The sequence below is a fragment of the Hippopotamus amphibius genome, chromosome 3 (assembly GCF_030028045.1).
Source record: "Hippopotamus amphibius kiboko isolate mHipAmp2 chromosome 3, mHipAmp2.hap2, whole genome shotgun sequence".
NCBI lineage: Eukaryota > Metazoa > Chordata > Mammalia > Artiodactyla > Hippopotamidae > Hippopotamus > Hippopotamus amphibius.
In genome coordinates, this window is record NC_080188.1 from 144,716,991 (window position 1) to 144,729,472 (window position 12,482).

Here is a 12,482-nt window from a genome sequence, read left to right on the forward strand (position 1 = left end):
AATACAGAGGTGCAAGAGTGGAAAGAGAAAGGTCATATAGGAAGTAACTGGGACCAGGTGAGGGGTGAGAAGGAAAGGAGTAGGTCATTCTGAGAAGCTTTTCAGAGGTAGGAACAACAGGACTATGGGGGTGAAAGAAAGGGAGGCTTAAGTAGGATGCCTACGCTTTTTGGTTTGAGCAGTTAAGTAAATCATAATGCCATTTACTGGGCAACACTGAAGGAGGGACAGTTATGGAAAGAGGACTGGGATCCAAAGCCTCAGGGCATATTTTTCAACAAAGTGCAAACAGAGAAGATCACAGATGATAAAGAGATTTAGTGGGCATATCAATCATTTATCTGGCTCCTACAATACATACTGAAATATCTACAGGTGAAATGATGTAAAGTCTGCAATTTGCTTCAAAATCATTTAAGTGGGGGAGGTAGGGGGAACGAGTAGAGGTGTAGATGAAACACCAGATTGGTCATGAGTAGATCATTTCTGAAGCCAGCTGATGGGTACCTAGAGGTTCATTATACTACTCTACTTTTGTGTATGTCTGACAATTCCATGGGACTGGAAGAGATCACCTAATAAAGAGATTCAACAAATGAACTTTCCTGGCTGTCCAGTGCTTAAGAATCTGCCTTCCAATGCAGAGGACGTGGGTTCGATCCCTGCTCAGGGAACTAAGGTCCCATATGCAGCGGGGCAACTAAGCCTGCGCGCCACAACTAGAGAGCCCTCGCACAGCAATGAACAGGTTCCCAGGTACCACAACTAAGACCTGATGCAGCCAAATAAATAAATATTTTTTTTTTAAAAAAGATTCAACAAATGGGGAAAAGCCCCAAACTGGGGGTAAAGTACAGGTGGCAGTGCTAGTGAAAGAGATGAGACCACTGCTGTTCTAGAGCTGACATTCTCTGGGGAAGAGACAGATAACAAGCAAGTAAACAAATATGACAGATTTAAATCAATGTGATAAAGAGGAAGGGTATTCTGACAAAAGTGTTCATGGGTACAGCACCTGCGTGGCCAGAAGCAACAGCTCCCTGAGGCAGTAATCTTTGCATTGGACTGACTCACAAGCCAAACAGATATCAATAGTGGCGCTTTTAAAATCCTTTCCATCCTACTTATTAAACTTTTACTGATAAACAAATCTGAATTACTGACCATAAACTTTCTATTCTAGGGAAATGTTTTAACTTAAAAGCTTTTGCTCCCCTCCTCTCCATTGTTTTTAAACTCCAAATTTTGAGGCCATTAGCCCAAGAGTTCTAGAAATAGGGCCAATTCAGGACTGACCCTGGTGCCCCCTTTAGAATCACTTTTTGCCCTGACAGCTTTCCTTCCCTCATTATCTGACTCTAAAATCCCCTTCTATCCTCAGCTAAAATTTTTGCAACTCTTAGGACTCCAAAGGATCTCTTTCCTTCCCTGTGCAAGTGCTACTTCCCTGTGCAACGCAATGCTTCAGGAGATCATAAGCCCCCTGAAGACTTGTGTTGTTCACTGCTGTCTTCCAGCACCCAGAACTGTGCCCAGCACATAGTTAGCACTCAATATTCACTCAGAGAGAGAATTTCCAGAAGCCACTAGGTAAGTAACCAGACACCTACCCAGGTGCTAAACGTACTTGATCCTACAACAAAAAAAAACTCCTGGCCTGTCTTCACACAGATAAATATCACTTCCATTTTACAGAAGGACAGCTGAATAGGTTCAGATAATCCAAGATGAGAACTAGTTCACCTAAAATAGTCTTTCCTGTCCTTAGAAATATTTTTAAGCCAAAAAATAGAAGCTATGGAAAAATCTAGCATATAAAGATAACGTTACCCATGTCATTTAACATTTCTCGAAGATATGTTGAATTTAATTGATGTAGAACAGCCTTCCTGGAAAAAAAAAAAAACCCAACAAATATTTTGGTTTCCACAAAACAAAACAAAAACAAGTAAAACCACCTCTTCTTGGGCCGAATTATAGGAGCTCTTCGCTGACAGCTCAGCCTAAGCTTTTTTGTATATGTGCTTTTAGGATAGGCTTGCAGATTGCATGTGTTCTGCACAGCAACCACAGACACTTAACATTCATTAAATAATAATGAAACAGGAGGCCTGGATTTTTTGGTTTCTCCTGGCGTCTGTTCCTCACTTAAGTGACCTTGGACAAATCTATTCCCTGCCTAGCATCTGATTTCCATATATCCGTTTCAGAATAATGTTTATGACTAAGATGCTTTATAAGATCTTCAGACTACCAATAGTAGTTATGCCCTCCATCTATGAAATTTATCTCCTTCACTATCCGGACACTTCTGTTGAAAACCTTCACACGTAAGTTGTGAGTGTTGTCAAAACCATCTAGGGACGGTGAAGATGTTCTAAGGCCAATGAACTGACAACGGGGATAACCTGAACCTAAAGTCTGTTTCCTATGCTAGTGAGAATTGGAAAATGGATAAATGTGATAATTCCCAACCCACGTTTTCTTTATTTCTGCCGTTCTCCGCCGCAACTAAACTATGCAGAAGCTGCTGACAACACTTGAGTATCCAGTATTCGGCAATTCTACTGAATACTGAAACGGTTAAAAGGCCCAACTGGCTAGGACAAGCTGCCAGGACTGGTAGTCAGGCTCTGGTGCAGTTAGCTGTGTATGCTATACACTGTTTTAGAGGCTTACAAAATACAGCCATCTTGCATCAGGCATCCCGGCCCAGGAAGAGATGCCACCTGCGCGGGCCCCTGCGGACTGCCTGCAGCCCGCACCGCTGGGCCCGCCACGGCCCGCGCCGGTGTCTTGAGTGAATAAAGTTGTCTGCGGGCGGGCGGGCCGGCCGCACCTGGCCCGGAGAGAGAGCCTGAAGACCGCCGTCCGGCCGCCCTGCCAGCTGCCAGAACAGCCCCATCCTAAAGTGGGCGCGGGACGCGAGGCTTGTATTTGCAAGCTTCCTGTCGGGGACTGTTTTCAACTCGGGCGCCGCGACCAGGCCGGCGGTGTCCTCCTCCCCGCCCCCACGCCGCCCGGGGCGGCTCGGGGACGCGCGCCGAGGCCCGCGGCGGAGCGGGGCGGCCTCCCTCGCCCTCCCGGCCGCGGCCCGAGACGCCCGCAGGCCGGGCGTTCACCGGCCGCGCCTCCTCCCGTCCGCCCCTCCCCCCCCTCGGCGCCCCAAACCCGGGCTTCCTGAGTTCCATGACGTGTGCGCACGGAGCGGGGTGGGAGTGCGGGGCCGGGAAGCCGGAGTTAAAACGGGGGCGCGCGGGCGGCCGTATCGACGGGAGCCGGCAGCCCTTCGGCGTGTCTTTTGTGTTTGTACACACACGGCGCAAGCCGGCCGGGAGGAGGGAGCGGGCGGCGCGCGGGGGAGGGGCGAGCGCGCGCCAGCGAACGGGCGCGCGGGGGGAGGGGCGGAGGCGGGGCGCGAGTGAGGGGGCGGGGGCGGGGCCGAGCCTTCCCTCCATTGTGTGTGATTGGTTGGCGCGCGGCGCGGGGGCGGGGCGGCGTGTGTTGGGGGATAGCCTCGGTGTCAGCCATCTTTCAATTGTGTTCGCTGCCGCCGCCGCGCCGCCGTCGCTCTCCAACGCCAGCGCCGCCTCTAGCTCGCCGAGCTCCAGCCGAAGGAGAAGGGGGGTAAGTTTCCCCGTCTGCCCGCTTCCCCGGAACCGAGCCCCGCTTGCCGTCAGCCCCGGGTCGGGCCCCGGCGGTGCGGGTAAGGGACCCACGGTCCCTCCGGCTTGGCCCACAAACTTTTTGGCCCAGAAATGGAGGTGAGGAGTGAGTTTCCCTCTCCCCTCAGGCGGCGGCGGCTCCGGCGGCTCCCCCGTCTCTCGCCGCCTCAGCCCAACAGCAGCAACCGCCGCGTCGCCGAGCTTGCTCTCCCTCCCCGCGCCCCTGGCTCCTCTTTCTTCGGTGAAATCCCGCCCGCCACCCCTTCCCGGGACCCCAGACCTTCACCACGACCCGCGCGGGCCCCTTAACTACCGCCCTCGGACCCCGGACCCCAGTTTTCAAGCGGGAAAAGGGTGGAAATCGCCGCTGCTTCCCACCCTGGGGTAACTCGCTTTTTGCTGCCTCCCCACAGTTGTTGCTAAGCTTCACCATCTTGTCTCTCTTCTCTGGTCACCGACCATATTTTTTCCCCCGTTTCTCTCTTCCCCATTTCAAAAAAGGAGGAAAAAATTTTTAAGAGAAACATTTTTTCCCCTTTTTTAGAGAAGCGGAAACTTGATGCATTTGAAATGCAAAAAAAAAAACTTTTGCATTTTGGAGGGCGGCACGTGGCAGGGGATCGGGGTATTTTTGAGCGATTTGCTGTTTTGTCTCTTTGGTAGGGAATCGGATTCGTTTTGCGATTGTTTCCATTTTGTTCTGGTCTGGGAGCCGAGTTTGTGCCTGCGCGAGACGCTGGGAGCGAGGCGGGCAGGCTGGGGGACCCTGTGCAGAGGGGCCGGAGGAGGCGAAACCAAAAGTTTATGTGGTGCTTGGGGTGGACCGGTCGGCCGGTCTCGTGTGTTAATTAAAGCTTGCGTGCGGGGCACTTTTTTTTTTATTTCATTGCGAAGCCTCTGAGGACTGGACGCGAGGGACGGTGCTTTGTAGAATGCTCGCTGGTGGAAGCTGTTGTTCCTCTCTTGTTTTTTGAGACGCCTTTTTGTCAACAGAACTGTGGAGATGCAAAACCAGTAGTGTTTTCAGTTATTTACAGCAATCTATCAACTGCCAGACGTAAAGGGGGGGCGGCAGCGGGGGGGGGGGTGGCTAAAACCTTTTTTGCTGTAATTTGACTCGACCTTTCTGTGGTTTGTGGATTCGTTCTTTTGACTTGTTAGTGGATCGAATGTTTACAGACATTTCTAATTTCTACTTTAATTAAAGAAATTGAAGCGAAGGCTGTTAGGGGTCTTTTTGTTTTGCCGTTTATCGCTCAGATTTGGCCTTTTGAGAGATGATTAGCGTTAATGCTAACGATTTTCTAGTACTACAGTTTGTTTCAGGAAGTCATATTTGGGTGGTAGACGTAATCTGCACCCTTTCAAATTATGTAACATTACGGACCGTATTTTTTTATACTGATCATAATTTCCAGATGGGGGGGGTTAGTGGTAGGAAAACTTGTAAGTTTGGTAGTTGCACATGGTGATTTTCTTTTCTTTTCTTTCTTTTTTTTTTTTTTTTGATGCTGATAGGTAAGTAAGGAGGTCTCTATACCATGGCTCGTACAAAGCAGACTGCCCGCAAATCGACCGGTGGTAAAGCACCGAGGAAGCAGCTGGCTACAAAAGCCGCTCGCAAGAGTGCGCCCTCTACTGGAGGGGTGAAGAAACCTCATCGTTACAGGTATTAAAAAAAGAAGAGAAAAAACTGGGACGTCTGTCTCCCTAAGCAGTACCTGTATAAGCGTACTTTTTGCTTTAGAGAAACATTTTCCACTTTTGAATATTTACTAATACTTTAAAATATATTTATATAATTTAATGTTAGGTTTTACTGGGGATATGTTTAATTTTGAAGCCATAATATTGCCCGTAGCCCAAAGGAGACTTTGTATCACTAATAACATTAATGGGATGGGGTGACATTTTATTTAGCTGTTAGGTGTAATATAGATTTTTAAATAGTAAAGTGCTGTTTTTTTTAAATACATTTTTGAGGATACTCTTGCTTTTGGTAAAATAATTTAATCAAGATTGAGGTTTGTTGTGTTTTCGTTGTCTTCATTTACTTGAATTGATTTCCTTCTGTTAGCACATTTAGTTTTGAACTACCCTGAGCAGTGTTGTTAAGGGCATCTGCCATTAGAGGGCAGAAGTTGTCCATATTTAGGTGCCCTCTGCAAATGATTTCACAGCCTAAAAAAAGTGGAAGAAATAAGTCAGAATTGAGGTAAATTTCTTGCTTAAAATTACTTAGTTTAAAAAGGAAAAGAACTTACATATGGAAGATACACCACAAAAGAGCAGTCGAATTTAATCATTCATGAGGGATGTGCAGTAGTTAAAGGTATTCTGGGAAATCGAACTTAAATACCGTAAGTCTTTTTAAATGAAGCTCATTGGGCTGTGCTGGTAGGTCTTTTAGAAGAATTGGGGGAGCCAGTGGGAAGGAGAGTGGTACCAAATTGAGAAGAGTGTGAACAGTTTGACTTCTGTATTTTTGGCCTAGTACCTTCCCAAGTTGTAATCATAACAGAAGTTAGTGATATATATTAAAGATGAAGAAAATAAAGGGGACTTTGATTAAACTCCCTGTCAGGATTCTACTTTAATATCATGCTTTTTGCTTTAGAGGTATTGTTGTGTTACTCTTAACAGACTTGAATATTGAGGTCATAAATTAATAAGTGAAATTTGATACAGAAGCTGAAGAATAGTTGGGTGATTTATATTTTAAAAGTGACTGCATCTCTTTAAAGCTGATGACCACTCTTTTATGTTTTTTTTATGTATTTGGTAACCATTTCTTTAATGTGTTTTGTTTTAAAGGCCTGGTACCGTGGCACTCCGTGAAATTAGACGTTATCAGAAGTCCACTGAACTTCTGATTCGCAAACTTCCCTTCCAGCGTCTGGTGCGGGAAATTGCTCAGGACTTCAAAACAGATCTGCGCTTCCAGAGTGCAGCTATTGGTGCTTTGCAGGTAAAATGACGGGTGGGAAAGGTTCTAAGAGTTGACCAGTCCTGCTGTATACCAAGAACAATTCTAAATCTTTGTATATATTTGTACAATTTAATCACAAATAAATGAGGTAGGTTTTATCTCTTTCACTGTTGAGAGGTCAGAAAGGTTAAGTTGCTCGAGGTCATACAAACAGACATGATTTTAAAATTTTAGACATTGCAGTGTTTAAAGGGGAAAAAAAACCTGGTTTGGCGTATAGTTGATGCAGGACATTAAGAAGTCCTCGGACTAGAGGTCTGTGTTGGTAATTAGTTTCATACAGTGACTGATATAAAAGGAAAGTTAGAATAAATGGCTTCCTGGACCAAAGAGGCAGTTGCAAGTGGAAAGAACAATATCTGGAATGAGAATAGGCAGCATTAAAGAATCGTGCATTGAGGTAAAAGAAGCATGAGTGGTAATTAGGATTGGATTGATGATAGGGAGAAAAGGTAACACTAGGCTTGTAGAGAGAAATTGCGAGACTTGGTAGTTTGCTAAAGCAATTATGTAATGGATTTCCACTTAAATGGGAAACATAGTGAATTTGATCTTGGCTCCAGTGTGTCAGAACTTTGAGAAATACTGTTTTAGCTGTGGTTATGTATTTGAAATACTGGTAGTTTGTGCCAAGATTAAAACTTGAAAGGACCACTAGTAAGATATTTGATTAGGTATGTAGGCATAGTTAACATCAGTCACTTAAGTAACTTGTAATGTTAACGTGTCTGGCATTCATTAGATCATTGTAACTCAAAAGTATGGTAAAATTACCACCTCCATCAGAGCATGGGGTTAGAGGTGATTTAAAATGCAGATTGCTAGGCACCTCCACAGACCTGAATCAGAATCTCTATTGGGGGAGGGTCTAGAATCTACATACACTCTATTGGAGGATTTTTCAAGGCTGCTGTTGCCAAGCTTTTCCTTTATGTGTGAGGAAGATTTGATAGGTGGATTCTACCCTGAAGTGTAATTGGTTGAGCTGTTTCTATGGTTAGTCTGAACTTCATTTGATTGGTGAATTCCCGGAGTAGGCATCCATTAAATTCTCAATGAATTGAAATTACTGAAATTTCAAACTACTAAAATCTTCCAGTGCTGTTATTTAAAACCTTTATTTTCTGTTTTAATCATTGACTGTCTCTAGATCCCATTTCATTTATTACTACAATTGCTAATCACATTTCCCCACTAATTTTAAATATAGAAATATTACTGATATTCTCAAGCATTGATCTAAAGCTGTTAATTTTGTTTTGTAGTTACAGTTAGCAGGGCTATGCTTGCAGAACACATTATACTTGAAAGTCTGACATTGTTGAGCATAAGTGTCAATGATAGAGCCTTGTAAATTGATTACTAAACAGTCTGGGTAAAAGACTGTTGTCTTTTTAAAATTTGTAAACTCTCATGTTGCAGTTATTAAGGTGTGTGTTTTATGTTTGTCGGTAAGTGTGGTTGTATTGGTTTTGAGCAGAATATTCAATTCTGCTGCCTGTAGTACTCTAGCATTAGGTAGCTCTTTATTGGAAGAGTAATCTTTGTTAGAAGTTTATTCGTTTTGTGTTGCTTTTTTATGTATATACTTCAGTTCTCTTAAAGATGGGGAGATGGAGAATTTGCTAAAGGAAATAGGGGGATAGAAGAGAGCAGTTGAATTGGAATTGCAAAAGTCACTATTTTTGCCTTTAGAATTACACAGTTTACAACTTCTCTAATACAACTAAATGAGGAGAGGAGGTAGTCCAGTGAGGATGGTAGAGAAATTAGCCTAGGTTTGCCATAGATAATCAAGAATTGACTAACGTAAAATTTAGCCTTTGCCCCTAATCTGAGAGTTTGAATTAAGGTATCCTTGTGTTAAAAATGGACATTGGTGGTTTGAAATGGTGGAAGAGTAAGATACTGAATACACTCAAAATGTTGTAAATTAACATTTCCTTCCAGTTATAAGATTTTTTTTTTTTTTTTTTTTTTTTTGCTGTTATCTCAGAATTATGTTCATTGGACTAGAAATTAATGTGTCAGTCTTTAATTCCTATCATAGCCTTAATGTTTAGGAGATTTGGGGACTTAGAAATATATGCATCATGGTCAGATTCCCTGTGAGTATTGACTCTTCTCCCAGAGCTGACCAGACTCTGAAACCTATAGCCAGGTTCTAAGATGGCAGTAAAAGGCCCAGCTGCCATATGCTGCATTTGAGTAGTACTAGGGGGGCCAATAGATCATTCCACTCTTAAATGGTCTCAGAATTGCAGGACCTGTTGGCTTGTCCATATAGCAGCTCATAGTGCTGTGTTTTGCAGAAGCCTTCTAGATTTGCATAATCCAGAGATACGCTAGGTGAAACAAAGATGAAACTGGTTTCCTTTTTGAGGAACTTAAGTCCTAATATCTGATGTGTGTTGTGAACCCATGAAAGTAGGCTACAGTATGCTATGTTTTCTAAACTTTTTTACCCATTTCTGGAATATCCCAAGAATTAATCCCTGACTATTAAGGACTTTTGCTTTTAATATATTCTTTGGAATAGATAAGATACAAGGAACTAATTGCACAGAAAAGATGCAAATTTCAGGAATTCCCTGGCGATCCAGTGGTTATGATTCCACGAGCTTTCGCATCCTAATACCGTGGTTCAGTTCCTGGTCGGGGAACTGCCCCACAAGCCACGTATCACGGCCAAGGAGGAAAAAAAAGATGCAAATTGCAGTTAGGGTTAAAGATCTCTGTTAAGTGATTTAAGGTCATTAAAAGTTGGCTAGTGTACAAGGCCAATGTGATTGCCAGGGAATTAGGAGTTCAAAGTTACTTGCACCTGGGAACCAGGGGCAAGAGGAGTGTTTGCTTTCCCCTTCATGGAATAATCTTGAGGTAGGCCATAAAGGGTAGGTAAATAAGACTTAGCTCTTGATAACAAATGCTGCAGAAAGACATGAAATAAAATTTGGATGAAACAGATTATTATAGGAAAGAGATTAGGCTAAAAAGAATGAAGATATAAATGTAATACATAGTTTTTTCATAAGATGTAGTAAAGTAAACCATTTGAATTAATTGTTGCTATGTTAGTGCTTTTAATAGCAGAATCTCAAGTTATATTGGCAAAGTCAAAATGTTTGTAAAAAGTAAATCTAGTTCTTCCCATCTCTGTATCTTGTGTGTTGTGTATATTATGGGGCTTGAATTACTCAAGTATTCTGTGTATTTTTTTTTTAGTTTTATTACCTAAAGTTTCAAAAATGGAAATTTTTTTTAATTAGGACAAAAATAGCAATTATAAAAATATGTTTTTTTCTAAATGTATCTCGAACAGAGAAATAACTTGCTTATAGGGAAGCCAAATAATGTGTTTCATTTAGTGTGTCCCTAATCCACTAAAACAGTTGGACTGATAACTAGACTGGTAAAACAGTAGGTTCATTTCAAAATGAGTAAGCTAATGTTTTAATCTAGACTAAAGGATTCTTCAACTTTTCAGACAACTATAAGCTGTACTAACAATTTAAGAGTTAATTATGAGTAGAAGCTCCCCTTTTTTCCTCTTTACATGCCAAGCGTTGGTGAACGATTCATGTAGCCTAGCAGTTTTTGAGTGAAAGTAGGGATAAGAAGAGGCCTTCAGAAAAGTCTTAGAGAGTAGTAAGAAAAACCAGAGGGATCCATGTGAATGCTGGGAGGTAACAAATGCCATTACAGATAGGGGTGCATAGAGGGAAGATACAGTTAGTGGGGGACACGGGGGCATATCTCAGCAAAATAGGTCAGTACATGTAAGTAAGACATCAATCTGGTGTGTTTTGGAACCCGATAGTACTCTAGTGGTGAAACTCTGAGGTGCTAAAGGAAACGTAGATGAGGACCTTATGATGGAAACCAGTGCTCAAACAGGTATAGTAAAGTGTGAGTAAGATTCAAAAAAAGGAGGACACAGCGGGGTAGGAGAGTATCAGTTTGGATTAGATACATGATCCCATTTATCTTTGTGGGGATGAAAATGAATGTTAGAGTTTAAGTTGGATTTTTTACTTTACTCAAGACACATTTCAGTTTCCTAAAAATCAAGTGTAACATTAGGAAATAAAACTTTTTTAGTAGTGAAAGTACTTGCCTTTTGTATTATTTGGTAAAGATTTACAGACTTGAGTTTTTCACTTTCATAAGCTGCCTATCAGCCTCATCCCACAGATTTTAAAATGTAAGCATTCAGTAAAATAGTCAACATCTTCTGAAGTAAAATTTTAAAGGGCTCAAAAACCTCATCTTTTTAACTGATGGAGATGTATCTTAACTGTTGATAATAGCATTAATATTTTTTCTTTATTCCTGTTGTAGGAGGCAAGTGAGGCCTATCTCGTTGGCCTTTTTGAAGACACCAACCTGTGTGCTATCCATGCCAAACGTGTAACAATTATGCCAAAAGACATCCAGCTAGCACGCCGCATACGTGGAGAACGTGCTTAAGAATCCACTATGATGGGAAACATTTCATTCTTTAAAAAAAAAAAAAAAAAAAAAAAATTCTCTTCTTCCTGTTATTGGTAGTTCTGAACGTTAGATATTTTTTTTCCATGGGGTCAAACTAAGTATATGATTGCAAGTGGAAAAATAGGGGACAGAAATCAGGTATTGGCAGTTTTTCCATTTTCATTTGTGTGTGAATTTTTAATATAAATGCGGGGACATAAAGCATTAATGCAAGTCAAAATGTTTCAGTGAACAAGTTTCAGCAGTTCAACTTTATAACAATTATAAATAAACCTGTTAAATTTTTCTGGACAATGCCAGCATTTGGATTTTTTTAAAACAAGTAAATTTCTTATTGACTGCAACTAAATGGTGTTTGTAGCATTTTTATCATACAGTAGATTCCATCCATTCACTATACTTTTCTAACTGAGTTGTCCTACATGCAAGTACATGTTTTTAATGTTGTCTGTCTTCTGTGCTGTTCCTGTAAGTTTGCTATTAAAATACATTAAACTATACCTGTTTTTGGTCTTTACTATCAACCTCACCCTACAATTAATTCACTTGAAAGTTCCACATTGAGAATAATTTTAGTATCGAGTGTTTCATCACTTTTTATTTGAAACTGTTGAAAGAGGGGGAAAGTACAAGTTTCGTATGGGAAGGAAAGTGGAGCTACTGGCTTTCCTGCTAATTTTTAAAAATTTGAAAATGGTAAATCTATTTGCTAAAACCAGGTTTTAACTCTTTGGATAAGGGTATTTTTTAACCGATTCCCAAACCTAGCTAGCCAGCAGAATCACATGGAAATAGTTAAGTCTGTGTAAGTAGTGAAAGTACATTTATAAACATAATCTATACTATTAAACTTTGAATATTTAATGGTAATTTAACTGCAAATGTAACAGTCTTCAGCTCAAAAATTAGAGCTGGCTATTTTAAGATGCTGTATATTAACCCTGAAGTTATTAATCAAGCACCTATATAGTTCATTCTTAGCACTGCTTTTATTTAGCATTGAGGTGATTAATGTGAAGTGAGGATGATGAACCTTTTAAGACAACATCTCATGTTAGAGAAATGCAAATCAAAACTACAATGAGGGCACACTTCTTGAGGCACTAGTCTACTGTGTTCCTCTGCCTGGCAAAGAAAGCCACTCTTTCCTCCGAAACTACAATGAGGTATCACCTCATACTGATCAGAATGGCCATCGTCAAAAAAATTGTCTACAAACGGATGCTGGAAAGAGTGGAGAAAAGGGAACCCTCTTGCACTGTTGGGAGTGTAAATTGATACAGCCACTACGGAGATTCCTTAAAAAATGAAAAGCAGAACTACCATGTGACCCA

General features: G+C 41.7%; 1 protein-coding gene across 2 annotated transcripts; it reads left to right on the forward strand.

Annotated features, from left to right (window-relative positions):
- Positions 1–3,488: 3,488 nt before the first annotated feature.
- Positions 3,489–11,648, forward strand: LOC130848337 (histone H3.3A). Of its 2 annotated transcripts, none has more exons than XM_057726734.1 (4): positions 3,489–3,627; positions 5,184–5,334; positions 6,480–6,633; positions 10,996–11,648. In XM_057726734.1, the coding sequence occupies exons 2-4, from the start codon at positions 5,207–5,209 to the stop codon at positions 11,122–11,124; spliced, it is 411 nt and encodes a 136-aa protein (XP_057582717.1). In that variant the 5' UTR covers positions 3,489–3,627; positions 5,184–5,206; the 3' UTR covers positions 11,125–11,648. The 2 variants fall into 2 exon arrangements, with proteins under 2 accessions (XP_057582717.1, XP_057582718.1); XM_057726735.1 differs by lacking the exon at positions 3,489–3,627 and adding an exon at positions 3,743–3,764.
- Positions 11,649–12,482: the final 834 nt, after the last annotated feature.